General features: G+C 46.7%; 4 protein-coding genes across 4 annotated transcripts; 2 read left to right on the top strand and 2 right to left on the bottom strand.

Moving 5' to 3' along the window:
• Nucleotides 1-412: 412 nt before the first annotated feature.
• N7516_006499 (Rad21/Rec8 N terminal domain protein) lies at nt 413-2,767 on the top strand (the record flags this gene model as incomplete). Its single annotated transcript, XM_057219219.1, has 6 exons — nt 413-431; nt 500-536; nt 597-737; nt 796-930; nt 989-1,463; nt 1,526-2,767. 6 exons carry the CDS (start codon nt 413-415, stop codon nt 2,765-2,767), a joined length of 2,049 nt encoding a protein of 682 aa, XP_057073310.1.
• Nucleotides 2,768-4,011: 1,244 nt separating this feature from the next.
• N7516_006498 (DUF3237 domain-containing protein) lies at nt 4,012-5,668 on the top strand. The gene is made up of 5 exons (XM_057219218.1): nt 4,012-4,178; nt 4,260-4,751; nt 4,818-5,138; nt 5,199-5,493; nt 5,549-5,668. The coding sequence occupies exons 1-5, from the start codon at nt 4,110-4,112 to the stop codon at nt 5,575-5,577; spliced, it is 1,206 nt and encodes a 401-aa protein (XP_057073309.1). The 5' UTR covers nt 4,012-4,109; the 3' UTR covers nt 5,578-5,668.
• An 878-nt stretch (nt 5,669-6,546) lies between these two features.
• N7516_006497 (uncharacterized protein) lies at nt 6,547-8,858 on the bottom strand (the record flags this gene model as incomplete). The annotated part of the gene is made up of 7 exons (XM_057219217.1): nt 6,547-6,940; nt 7,039-7,271; nt 7,325-7,741; nt 7,799-8,115; nt 8,180-8,663; nt 8,731-8,754; nt 8,814-8,858. 7 exons carry the CDS (start codon nt 8,856-8,858, stop codon nt 6,547-6,549), a joined length of 1,914 nt encoding a protein of 637 aa, XP_057073308.1.
• A 995-nt stretch (nt 8,859-9,853) lies between these two features.
• N7516_006496 (uncharacterized protein) lies at nt 9,854-12,944 on the bottom strand (the record flags this gene model as incomplete). The annotated part of the gene is made up of 7 exons (XM_057219216.1): nt 9,854-9,991; nt 10,047-10,683; nt 10,747-10,930; nt 10,994-11,840; nt 11,914-12,275; nt 12,352-12,772; nt 12,855-12,944. 7 exons carry the CDS (start codon nt 12,942-12,944, stop codon nt 9,854-9,856), a joined length of 2,679 nt encoding a protein of 892 aa, XP_057073307.1.
• Nucleotides 12,945-13,362: the final 418 nt, after the last annotated feature.

Here is a 13,362-nt window from a genome sequence, read left to right as displayed (position 1 = left end):
GTCAGTGCTGTAGCTGTAAGAATGTAGACCGTATGCTGGGATGCATAGCATCTGTTCACCTCAGCCTCGAGGTTCTTGTGCTCAGGCTGGGACTTGCACACACCCTCAAACATCAACCCTTTACTTTCTTCCTTGTATCCTCTTTTTCTGCAGTTTTATCACCCATGTCCACCGAGGGTACCTTCATCGTACCTTGCACTCTCTTTCGTCCAAGACTATTCCAAACCCACCAACCCATTACTCTGGCCCACGGGCAAACCGCTGTGATATCTTCTTTAACGTCCACTCCCACCGAAAAGCATTCCGCTCAATCCTGTCAAAATCCACACCACCCATAACCCGAATCTGAAAATCCAAACCACGTGGAGACTCGAGGACTTGAGGGTCACTCGAGTCCACTTGCACCGCAACCATGTTCTACAGCCATGAAAGTAAGTCGAAAGGACCCTCGAGCGATTGTTACCTCAGACCAAACGCTCACCTGCTTTTCGCACTCTAGTTCTCACCTCGCCGGAGCATGGTGTCGCGACAATATGGTAAGAATATCCAGGGCTTCCACGCATTCGCAGCCAGGACTAATAATAACCTCTCTCTAGGCTAGTCGCAACTCTGGGCTCCCGGTCCATTGCCAGAAGACTGAACCGAAAAGCCATCCAGGACGTTGATGTCCCCAATGCATGCCGAGTTATCATCAATCCCGATGCACCCATGGCCCTTCGACTGCAGGGGAGCTTGCTGTAAGATCTGTCGCTCAATGATGTCTCCACAAGTATGCTAACAATTTGACTCTGTTAGGTACGGTGTCTCTCGAGTGTACAATCAACAGTGTGGGTACACGCTTCTCGACACACAGGCGATGCATGACAAGATGGTCTCCAAGTTGAAGATCATCCCGGGGAGTGGACTTGATCCCGCTGCCGGACAGACCAGGTAAATTCCACTGATTGGTGGTGTCAGTTTGCAAGAACATTGGCTAATCCCATCCCAGGCCCAGCAATCTAATCCTACCATACGACCCATCTTTCCTGCCCGAGACAGCTCTCCCGGGACTTGAGATCGACTTGTCCTACTTCACTGCCACTTCGGATGATGACTTGAGCCAACTCAGTGGTCTCTGGACCAAGTCGCCCAATAATAGCTTGTCTGGCACTTCACAACTTTCAAGCCTGCACCTTGATCTCCCATCGGATGATATCCTGGGAGACGGTACTATCCTAGGGATTGATGAGATCAATAGGTCTGCGCAGAAACAAGATGCTTTCGCCAACATGACCGGGCTAGGATTAGGCAATGAAGAGGGCGTACTTCTTCAACCTGACTTTGAATTTGACGAGGATGGCAATATCATCGAGCTCGGTGCCAGAGAGAAGTCCCCTCACCCTCATGCAAGGAAGTCTAGCGTTGGTCCGAGGGAAAGCGAAGGACCGGTAAACGACCAACAACGCCAGCTCAATGAAGACTCGGTAAGTACCAAGCATCCATACCAAAACTAAGCAAAAGAAGGTTTATTGACTCTGCTCGATAGATGCAGATTGACAACGAAGAAGTTAGAGTAGCCGAGACCGACAACATGGCGGAGCTCAATACCCAGACCGCAGGCCTCGCCATTCTCCAGACAAATGAAGGCCGGGAGGGGGTTGAAGAAACAATTGAAATCGAGGCAACCGGGACCCGGCGGGTCAGGCGTCCAAAGGAAATTATCTCCGACGATACCACGGCGCTTCGAAACATGACGCTGGCCCAATGGAACAATGAATACGTTGCGAACATGACCCAAGCACTGAAGCAAAAGCAGCAAAATAAGATTCCAACCATTTCCAAGAAGAACGCTGCTTTCTGGGTTTTCGGTCAGGGAATCGGCTCGGTTGGGGTTGGACTGGGAATGGACCATGAACCGCATCCGCTCAACCTATACTCGGGCGATGATCTACTTGAAGCTGTCGGTGGATATACTCAGAGAAAAAGGCGAAAGCGCAGTGCAGATGACGATGACGGTGAGATTTCAGAAGGACGTCGAGTACGCGCGAGAAACGAACAAACAGATCATCTCAGCCGTGAGAACATCGACCGCCTCAACATGGAAGTTGAAGTCGGCCGTGATGCCCCTTCGAGTCTGATTGATGACCACTCGTCGCAAATGCCATGGAACATCACCGCTTCTATTCAAAGCTCTCGGCAAAGACATCGATTCGGCAGTGTCAGCGAGCTTTCTTCTCAAGGACGCAAGGCCCGCAGTCGTCTTACCAGCGCCAGTCCACTCGCCGGGCGCAGCTATCTGGGGGGACAAGACCGACCTAGCGTCGAGCTCCTGGGCGATTTCGCAGACGACCTAGATCTTACCCGTTATCTTGAAGGCGAGCTTGCGACAGACCGCGAGAATATCAGCTCACTCTCGCCAAGCAAGCGCTCTGCTCTCGAACGTGCCAAGTTAACTCTTGATCGGGAAAGCTTGAATTTCATAGAGTTCATGAAGACCAAGATGGGTACTGCTAACGATGACAACGCAAGAAACACACGAAGCCCGAACAGCAACATGTTCAACATGTCCAGCCCGGTCGTGGCCAGTCACGGTCAGACCACATTCGGGAGCCTTCTTCCTCCTGAGAGTACGACGCGAGCTGTCGCGACCCAGGCTTTGATGAATGTTCTCACTCTCGCTACGAAAGGTGTACTGCATGTCCACCAAAACGCATACATTGACGAGAGCACGGAGTGGGCAGTCCGCTATCGCTATGGTGAGATTTCCCTGCGACTAGCCGGTATCTGAGCATGAACCGTGCGCACTAGGTCCAAATGACGAGCACGAATGACGCAGAGGAACACATGAGGATGGATTGTCGAAGTGCTGAAATGCAAGGGGAAGATATGAGGGGTTCTACTCGGACATGGTGTGACTGGTTCCCATTGCTGCAATGGAACGTCGAAAATGAAGAGACAGCTATGACGAGAACCTATTGACGCGACCTGTGCGTATTACATCACTGGAATACGCAGAACACTATTTTAACAGTGGGAAGTGTAAGAGAGAAGAAGAACATTTGAAACGAGAGAAGGTGATATGAAGTTGAAGAAGACCAATACGGATCTACAATGCAGTTTATCTTTTATTTTTGTTCACGTTTCTATACCTCAATCTTACCAGGAACCTGTATGTTATAAATTGAAGCCGTACAACATAGACAGTATTGTGTATGGGATACGGGATAAGTAATAATACCCGAAGATGTTTCGATCGCGAACCCTGGAAATGAACGGAACATGTTTACGGAGTACGGGAAGTATATAACAAAAATATCAAGAATCATTTCCATACATATATATCCTCTGTTACTATCTCTGCCCTTTTGCTTCTGTTTATTGCGTGTCATTCACATAGGAGATTTGTCTTCCCCACCAAATCCAATCATAGCAATCTCTGATCCGAGTGTGCCTCGTTTGCCCTGAATTCTCCGACTTGGGGATTGATAGGGTTACAGGCTTATTATTATAGCTGTTAGGACTATATGACGGATGCTGAGTATGGTTTATAGCGGATTGTCTATCAATAGTGTGATTATTCAAGGCGTCTACAGACTATTTTGGAATTGCTTTTTATTAGGCAGCTATTCATAAAGTATTTCTCATATATTTCATATATTTCATATTACTAGGGTCCCAACCGTCGGTCTCATCCATTGGTCGATGTTTCGACTTTGGATCACACCAGTTACGGATGGTAGCAAGTGATTGATGAAGTGAAAGCAAAGAGATAAATAAGTAAAATGGTGCCTATTATAATAAAATTTTAAATCCGATTTCCGAGATACTAATAAACAATTAAATATACATAACTATAGTATATAACTAATATAGTATATAATATAGGTGCGTAGGTAATATACCCTACAGTACTCCCGTACGGAGTACAGTGGCACGTACCGTAAGCAGTGCTCCAAATTACGCAGGGCGCGTAACCCGCGTATTCTCCTGTCTTCGTCTTTCCATTTTCTTTTCTTCTCTCTTTCCTGACCCCTCCAACTTTACAACCCATACGGCGCCCTTACCCTTTCTTCCTTCAACTTCCTTTGTTTATTATCCTGGATACTGTAACTCCCCTTACTCCCCTCGTCATGGGTCGCACCGTCGACCAGGAGGTACACGCCGCGTTTGTCGAGTTTCGCGCCAAGGAAGATGACAAGGTGCGTGACTGTGTATTTCGTAATATTTCACCCTCCGTCACTAACATACGGAAACCCGTTTTGGGGTTTGTGCATGTTTAGTGTCTCTCTGTTCAGTGCATATACTGTCAACAAATCCGAGCAAAGAATACTTCGCGACAGAAACAACATCTCCTTGAATGTCCAGGTCTGCGCGGTCACCCCAACGCGCCTCAGCCTGCCCAGCCTGCCCAGGCCGCCCCTAACGGAATCGGTCCTCCCAATGGCTACCCCGGAACCCCCAATGGCCCGACTGCCACCCCGACAGGTCCAACTGGTCCTGGCACTATCCCAACTCCCAATGGCACCCTCATGACCAATGGTGTCAACCCTCATGCCACTCCATTGCAGACCCCGCTGGGGGCCCTCCAGAACCGCGCTGCAATGGCAACCCCGGTTCCGCCTACTGGTCCTCCGTCCGCGCCGTCAAGCGCCGTGCCCTCGCGACCGACTCCCAAGCCAAAGGCCAAAACACCAAATTCGAGCTTGCCCGCGCCCCCACTAGACGATGTGCACGCCGCTTTTGTTGAGTTCCGCGCAAAGGAAGAAGACAAGGTACGTACAGCGAAGGAAGTCGACGGCCATATACGTTGGAACATACAAGCTAACAGTGCGGAATAGTGCCTGTCTGTTCAATGCATTTATTGCCAACAAGTTCGTGCGAAGAACACTAGTCGCCAGCGACAACATCTGCTCGAATGTCCTACCTATCTCAGCGTGATGAAGGACTCAATCCCCGCCAACAACTTGCTCCACACATTCCCCGAGGGCGATGTCGCCCGATCACTTCAGATCCCCGCACCGTCGCTGGAGCTGGACTTCCGCATGAGCATCAAAATGAACCCCAAGGTATCTGTTGGACCCAGCGTCTGGGGCCAAAGAGAGTGGGTCTCGTTCATTGGCGGCCAATGGGCCGGTCGATGGGGTAAGGGTATCGTTCTGGTAAGGCTGAATCTTAATCTCGAATAATTCCTTGTCCAGTATCTAACTTTTTGAAAACAGCCTGGTGGTCAAGATACACAGATCGTCACCAAGGATTCCACGACCAATCTTCGTGCGAGTTATATTCTTCAGACTGTCGATGAGCCACCTGCATTTATCATTGTGCGCACAGAAGGATGGTTGACAGGCGCCAAGGATGTTCTCGAGAAGGTCATCGATTCCAACATGGCAGATGGTGTGAACCCCGGCAGTTACAAGTACCGAGTCAATTTGTCCATGGAGACTGGCGATGAGCGATACACATTCCTGAACACCTTGATGTGGATCGGCAGCGGTTGTCGCAGAGGTCATGAAGGTAGGCTTCTTCAATTCTTTCTTTTGCCATTGTTCCATACTAACTGGTCACGCAGTCATCTTTGATTCGTTCCGTGTCAACTAGGTCAATGCCCTTGTCTACCGATGATGTCTTGTCCGTTATTCAGCGAGTTCGTGTCTTTCTAACTTCAACCTCAACCTTGTGACGGGAAAACAACGGTGTTTCTACTTTCCCATTTCTTGATACGCGGCGCAACGTTTCTATGATTCAATTCTTCTCGTCCCCACGACTTTGTTCTTCTGACTGTCTTTGTTTGATTTCGAACCACGGGTATATCTGACGCCCTGTTATACCATGTGATGTGTCGCCGCAATTAAGCTGATTTTGAGCTTTGCGAGGTCTCTGATCTTTATTTTGTGTGTCCTTTGTGGTTGTTCTTCTGATGTAATTCTTTGATGGCTATCTATTAAAAATAGTCGACCCTTGTAAGGTATTGCTAGCTTTTGAGATGTTTCTTGTTATCTTGATCTCGGTTTCACGCCCTATCTCCAATTCGGGCTCTTTTTCGAGTGAGCTTCCCATCCAAATTTGATATGCAATGTTTCTATGTAGTTATTTTCAATGATATGAATGAAGATCGTTCCACGTTTGTTTAATTTCTCTGTTTCGGGGTACCTTCATACCAAACGTCATGTTAACGACTACATAACTATATATCATAGTTATCGTACGCTTACTAGTAAGATCAGTGATGTCACTATCTTTATATATATTTAGTCGTTTAAAGTAATCTATGAGACATTATTCTATTTTAGGGAGATAGACAATGAAGATGTCTGTTAGTTTGAAATAATATAGAACGGAATACATATATATAACCCGCTGTCATGTATAGACCGTACTGAACACCAACGGTATATACCTGTACGTACCAGGAATCGAATATTTCATAGAACTTAGTAGATCATTTTTTATACGAATAGAAGAATTAATTTGATGTTGTATTCATATAAAACCCCGTGTATCCCATTGATACAAGAACACCATACCAAAATCCACAGCCCAAACACCAAGGTATTATTATACACTCGTTCAATCAAAACTATACGGCAGAGATGGATCAATATCTGGCATATTCAGCATACCAGAGAAGTTTTCCGCACCAGTGAAAATGAACTGGTTGAAAACCAAATCATCTGCACCCCACGTAATCGCAAACGGGTTTCCAACCGGGTTAGACAGCGGACTTCCCAACCGAGGCGAAGGGATCATCTGAAGCGCATTGCGCTCATCGTTGAAAAACTCCTGAGAAATCCCCAGGAATTTCTGGTACAGTGTTCGTAATTGAACAAGCGGGTAGCTGATACCAGTTTGAGTGAGGCATTCAGCGATAGCTTTCATGAGGTTGAAATCGCCGATGTCGGATGTCGCGACGACGTTGCAGAATAGGACAAGGTATGCTGTCGCTGGATAGAGTAGAATTGTCCTGAGGTGCGTATGCGTATTAGAAAGGTGAAAAAAAAAAGAAAATATTACCCTATTATTATACCCTATTGGTATTGGGTTGGGTGGTTGGGTACTTACCAGTTCAAAAAGTTGACAGCGGTTTGCTTCTCCGCCGTGTGACACATGGATACAAGTGCTAAAAGTTCCTCGCGCGCTGATTGAAGATAGCTCCCTGTTGAACGGGTTGGTTGGCCAGGATCGGATTGGAGGAGGTAGAGCATTCCGGTCATGACTGATTGATAGGCGAATTTCAGGGCGGACATTTCGGGTTGGAAGTCGAGTCCCTTCCATTCAGATGATAATAATGCCATCTGCAATCGGTTAGAAATTGTACATTGAAGAATAAGCAATTTTCATAACTCACGTTGTTCATTCTTTGCTCGATATATTGCATCTGCAGCAGCATGTATTCTCCAGTATCATATAGCACGGAGGGATTGTGGTGATTCAATGAGGTATGGGGTAGATATGAAACCACCGCATCTTGCACCCGAGCCAGATCCAGATAAATCAAGAAATGTTCGGCCATCGGAGGGTAAGTTGGATAAAGATCGTTGAAAGTGGAGGGTAGCTGAACATCGAGGAGGCAGCGTGAAGTTCGTGATTTGAATGCATGGTTTCGGTCCAAAATGTAGCACCAAAGGAAACAGAAAAGCTCTTCCTCGCTGGCAGTTCCACATAAGACTTTTGTTCGAAGATCCAAGTCAATGCAGGTGTTACAGGCAGCCTTGGTGAGCTCCCCACTTATATCGATGTCTCCAGACCCTTGGTGGAGAAATATCTAGATATGGGTTAGTTCTGCCGAGAAAGGATACAATAACGGGATTGAGAGACTTACACCACATATGATAGCCTGTAATAGCGCAAGAGAAGGTGCTATTAGCAATGGTATCTGCTTTAATGCGGCCTGAGCTGATGCCCGATACTCTTTGGCATTCTTCCTCAGCTCGAGGGCAAGGTCGGCGTCTTCTTCAAGATTTACAACCGTGGAGATAAACTTGTAGGCAACAGAATTGACGCAAACGGTGTAGATGATGGATTCGCGAGTCGGTATTTTGTTGCGAAGAAGTGAAAGTCCCATCTGCTTCAATTTTGGGATTGATATATGTCTGTGATAATCCACAACGAAAGTCCCAAATCTGTTGGACCGGATATCTGTGGATGTTCATCATTAGCGTCAATTTTGCAATTGTATTGAGGCAGCTAAACATCGATGTACCTTTCAACATCCAGGTAAGGAATTCAATAGACGGGCTTCGGGAGTAAACTTCCTCTTGATGATCGTTAAGATTGTCTTGTACCAGTGCTCTTGAATTGTCAGACAGTACTTTTATGACCGATAAAGCTGTTTCGAGCACGCTGCGTCGGTCTAGACTGAGACCCGGGAGATGGTATAGTTGATGTTGAATCGTTATTTGCGCATCGTAGACCGGATCATATACAACCCCCGTTTTGTGCCCACGTGGATCGTTGAGATGACGACTTGGGACAGAGCGAACGACTGGTAAGACTTCATTCGCCGAGTTCCCCCCACCAAACTGAGGCTCAGGTGTCGCTCTTCGCCGGGAACTGTGGGAAGAGCTGCGGGTCTGACTACCCTGGGGGCGACTACTTAGACATTTGCGCTTCACAGCGCGCCGACGATTACAGGAGATGCCTGCATCCTGGCAATTGCCACATGGATCGCGCCGATCACACCGGACCTGTGTATCTGCTTAGCAAATCGGAGATTGAATATGGTATACATATTTCTCCCCTAAGGGTCATTACCTTGCGGGAATGACAGAGGTCACACTGCAGTTGTCATTAGTACTCGGATGATGTTGGGATTTGTTTCAGGTGAGAACTCATACCACTAATTGAGGCTTCTGTCTCTCGAGTGAAAGCTCGGTCGACATATTTCAAGGTTGTTTTTCAACTTTGATATGAACGAATGATCACTCTATGAGAGTGGAGTAAAATATTGGTGAATCTGGGCTGCCTGGGAGGGCCCTAAAAAATAATTTAAGGTATGCTGAATCAGAAAATTTCCTCCTGGGCAGAGAACTGGCTAAGCAGAATAGGCAGCATTAAATGGGTTCCGCGGCGGATCAGACATTTCTTGGCGCCAATCGATTTATCCAATGAGTAATAGTCTGGGGTACTTTAGGGGTACTTTAGGGGTACTTTAGGGGTACTTTAGGGGTACTTTAGGGGTACTTTAGGGGTACGTTAAGAGTACGTTAAGGGTACTTTACGGATACTTGAAGGATACTTCAGACGTGCTTAAAATCCCCCGGAAGATAAAGTACAACATACATAGTAGATCTCTATCTCGATGTACAGCATATGTAGGGATGCATTATTCCCCGGCCACAAGTACCAAGTAACTGGCCCTTACATTTTTTACAAAAATTACAGACTGTTCTACCGGGGGCAATCGTACCTTTTACTTGGCGGACCATACAAAAGGTACATGGGTATATGCTAGTTTTTGGTACTACAAAAGTATAACACAGAGTATATAATAATCTGCTCTATTTAAATACGAGTTTCAGCCTAAGTTTTAGGAAGCCCTCTTATAGTATGGTCCGCCTAGTAGTTAGGAGAGTCTGTAATTTTGATTCAGGGGCCATTTGGGACCCTTTTTGGGGACCTCGGCGGGACCTCGGGGCCTCAGACGAATTTTGTAAGCCAAGAAACCTTCTAGGAGATCTTGGCACTGCTTTACTTTAAGATAAACTGTATTCTACTGAATCCATAAATATGTATAGACACCCAAACATGAGATTATTATTATTGTTCCTTGAACTAGGTCACCTAAATCACAACACATGGTATCAATGACACAGAATGAAAAGAAAGTAAGAACCTGGATAATTTTGAGTTTCCCAAGACAAGTCCGAGATTTGATTCAACGCCTCGAGATGCAGCATAAGACTCCAGTCTTCGCTAAGAAATACAATGCCCCAAAGAATCGGAAAATCGAGAGACCAGAAGTGGCCCACAGAATGATCTTGAAATACCACGCCGTGCGAGGTGTAGATGTCGCCTATGTCGGTTAGTGCATGTAAACAATAGAAGAAGGAAACTAAAGCTCGACTTACCGTTAGGCAAAGCCTGTCGATGCTGAGGTTGTTAATACACAACGCCAGAAGACCATTGCTGAATGTCCACAGCAACACTAGATTCGTTCGGAACGCTTTGTATGAGTCGTCTAGAGCCACTCCTTCGTTCTCAATCGGTTCTTGCCAGGGAGTCAAGGCCCGCTTCACAGTGGATGCGAATTGCTCATCAATGTCGATTTGAGGTTTGTCCAGTTCTTCAACGAAAGGCGTTTCATCCTCCTTTTTGGTTTGCGCCGATGGAAGCTTCTCGGGTGCATCGGATCCCTTGGTGCCCCATGAAACATCATGCCAATTGCAAAAGGCATAGACCATGAGAACATTGATCGAAGAAGGCATTCCGAGAAAATAGGCCCAGGATGAAGTGATCATATGCCAAGGGTCGGCGTAGAGTATGCTAGCAAGGAAGTAGATCCCGTATGTTGAGACTAGAGCAATTAGAACAAGTCCACCCGTGGAGGCAAGAAATCCCGATACGAGTGCCGCAAAGCCATGATCGATATCAAAACTGAGATTCTCCGGAGTCATTGCCTGCGCAACGAGATAGAACGACAAAATGAGGAGATAAAGCTGGACTACCGAAAAGTAGAGAAAGGAGAGCGTGTAAAGAAATTTTGATCTGTGATTGAATGTTAGCTTTAAATCCGAAAGAGAGTACATATCTCTAGGTGCGGATACTTACCCCTTTGGTCGATTTCCAAGCGCTAGGATAAATTGAAGCATAAGGAATGTCAGATAACCAATTTTCAATATGTTATTGACAATTGGAGTAGCCTCATTCCCGAAAGGCCACCCTTTATCCTTGTTGGTTGGACTTGGTGTTCCCACAATGTCCAAGATAACTGAACTCGTGAGCCAGTAGGATGCTAGTATGTGTTAGTAGTCTGGTATAGGACTAATATAAGATCCAAAGAGCTCCATCAACTTACCAAGTGAAAGCCATGTCATGACTAGCTGGCAGATATTGTAAACTAGTTGGATATGAAGCAATACCAACCGAATGAGACCATGCCCACTTTTGTAGATCCGGTTGAAATGCATGATTGAATACAGCGATGCCGCAAAAGAGCCATTCAGCCATCGCCGCCGTTGACTTAGGAACTCAGCTGGTCGTTCGGGGACGTCTGTTTCTCCTTTCGACGCTTTCACGTATGTGAGTAGCCACCGGTTGCCGGCCTTAGCGACTAGCTCGAAGCAAAGAATGCGATCTTCTGCAAGAAACATGTTCTTTTTGAAGATATTCATCCCATCAATTCCTTTCTTACCGAGCTTTTGAGCTAGTGTGTGATCTCCATGGAAGTACTGCTCAAGAGGCCTGCCCATAATAGCGCGATATCGATAGGCAGAAAAAGCACCCGGAAGTACGCTCACATAGCCGAAACTACTCTCCAAGGGTTTGTCCAGGATATTTGAGATTTTGTATTCGAAATTTTGGGCCGCAACCAAGGGATTGAAGAGCTTCTTCCATCGGTGGCCGAGAAGCGCGTGAATTTCACCGCAGGCACCACCGAGGTTCCTGTCGTTGTAGAAAGCCTGCCATAGGGCGAGCAAAGACTTAGGTCCGGGCTTTGTACCCGCATCAATCAGGATACAGATCTCGGGATTCAAAATGCGCCCGAACGCATTGAACAGCCATCGGTGTGAGTTGATCTTCTTAGCATTCTTTTTCTTGAGGCAAAACATCATCTGTACCGGGGGCAGATTCATAGGGTCGTCTTTGTATGGGCGCACGAGCTCTTGCTTTGGAGTAACCGACAACTGTGTGGTATACTCAAACTAGGAACCATTAGCATTTGAACATATCCCTAGGTATTGAAACCTAGAAGGGCTGTGAGTTGGGAAAACGAACAATGTGAGCGACCGTTTCTCTTCCATCCACATCTTGCTTCATCACGCCATCTTGAAAAACGCCGATGGTTGCCAGAACGTCAAGTGTGTTTTTATCGCAGGGATCCATGCCATCGAAGACAAGACAGACGACGATTTTCTGCCATGCGGGACCACCTCTGTTCCAAAACTCTGTCTTCTTCAGTTTGACGATATCTCGCACGTTTTGCATTACCCCATGCAGGGTTCGGGCAGTCAGTACTTTATCCTCATTGTAGTACGTGACGGCAATGAGAATTTCGGTGTGCCGATTGTACATCGAAGGACGGAGATTGTAACCATTGCGTAGCGTGAATTCATCAGGATCACATGTTGCGGCGGTGTCTAATAAAAAAGAGCGGAAAAAGTTAGGTTACCATGATGGGGTTGAATCAACTGTCACATTGGTGCGAGTACTCACATCTCATTTGCGTGAATTCTTCAGAAAGTTCCCCCTCTGCGTCTCGATACTCAGGTTGGATAGCATTGCGTATAGGGCTTGGTACCGGATAGTTGATACTCAAGACCGAGCCTTGTGTCAACTTGATTCGACGTGTTGGATATCGACGGATGCTGCTTCCTTTGTGCCGTGGTCCCGACTCTTTGGAAGAGGAAACAGCGGAGCCCTGGTTAGAAAGGTTGTGTAATCGGATCTGATCGGGGATTTCTAGTGGTTCCATCGGCTCGGGTCTCGGGCTTTTATTCTCAGCAGATGAAGAGTTGTACGATCGATGAGTCACTTCACCCGAAGAAACTGGGTCTTCAAAGGGACTGATGGACAAGGCGGAAGAATGGGCTGGATGAAGTAGAGAGAGGGCGTGCTCGTCTCGTAGTCCAGGATTCTGGTAGTGACCGGGAATGTTAGATCAGTTCGGCTTGTCGCATGTCCACAGATCAAGCAATTTCCACTTCACTTACACTTACCCGAGGGGAAGGACCATCACTCAGGCCGTCGCTTTCATCGCCTTGTGGTGCATAGTCAAATGAGTAAGGTCGATTAAAGGGATTCATCATGTAACATTCTGGACTCAATGTGGAACAAGTATTGGGAGTGTGTAAGCTGAAAGTCCTAAATGCAATGAATGCCTGGAATCCCTGATGCCAAGCCGGTTCAAATTGGTTGAGGTATGACAGGCTGCACAGATATGCCAAGCGAGCTTTGCATGTAAGTGAAGTTGAAAAGAACTGAATAATCTTCCTCTCCTCTCCACTCCCCCCACTCTCTCACTAATGTGAAAAAATAACAGGTTAGGGTACTTCTCGCTCTAAGTGAATTATCTCTGTATAGGCGGTTATTTTAAGCCGGGACCCCACATCTTTGTTAGAGCGAGTAACCAATCAGATAGCAGACCCTTCTCCTTAGCGTGAGGCTAAAACAGCTAAAACATCCTTATTCTTTTCAACCAGCCAATAGCCGTCTTGCCTGACACTC

The sequence above is a fragment of the Penicillium verrucosum genome (genome assembly GCF_028828655.1).
Source record: "Penicillium verrucosum strain IBT 35672 chromosome Unknown utg000002l_segment0_segment0, whole genome shotgun sequence".
Taxonomy (NCBI): Eukaryota; Fungi; Ascomycota; class Eurotiomycetes; order Eurotiales; family Aspergillaceae; genus Penicillium; species Penicillium verrucosum.
The sequence above is the reverse complement of the archived record's forward strand: the minus strand, read 5'-3'. Positions and strand labels throughout refer to the sequence as shown.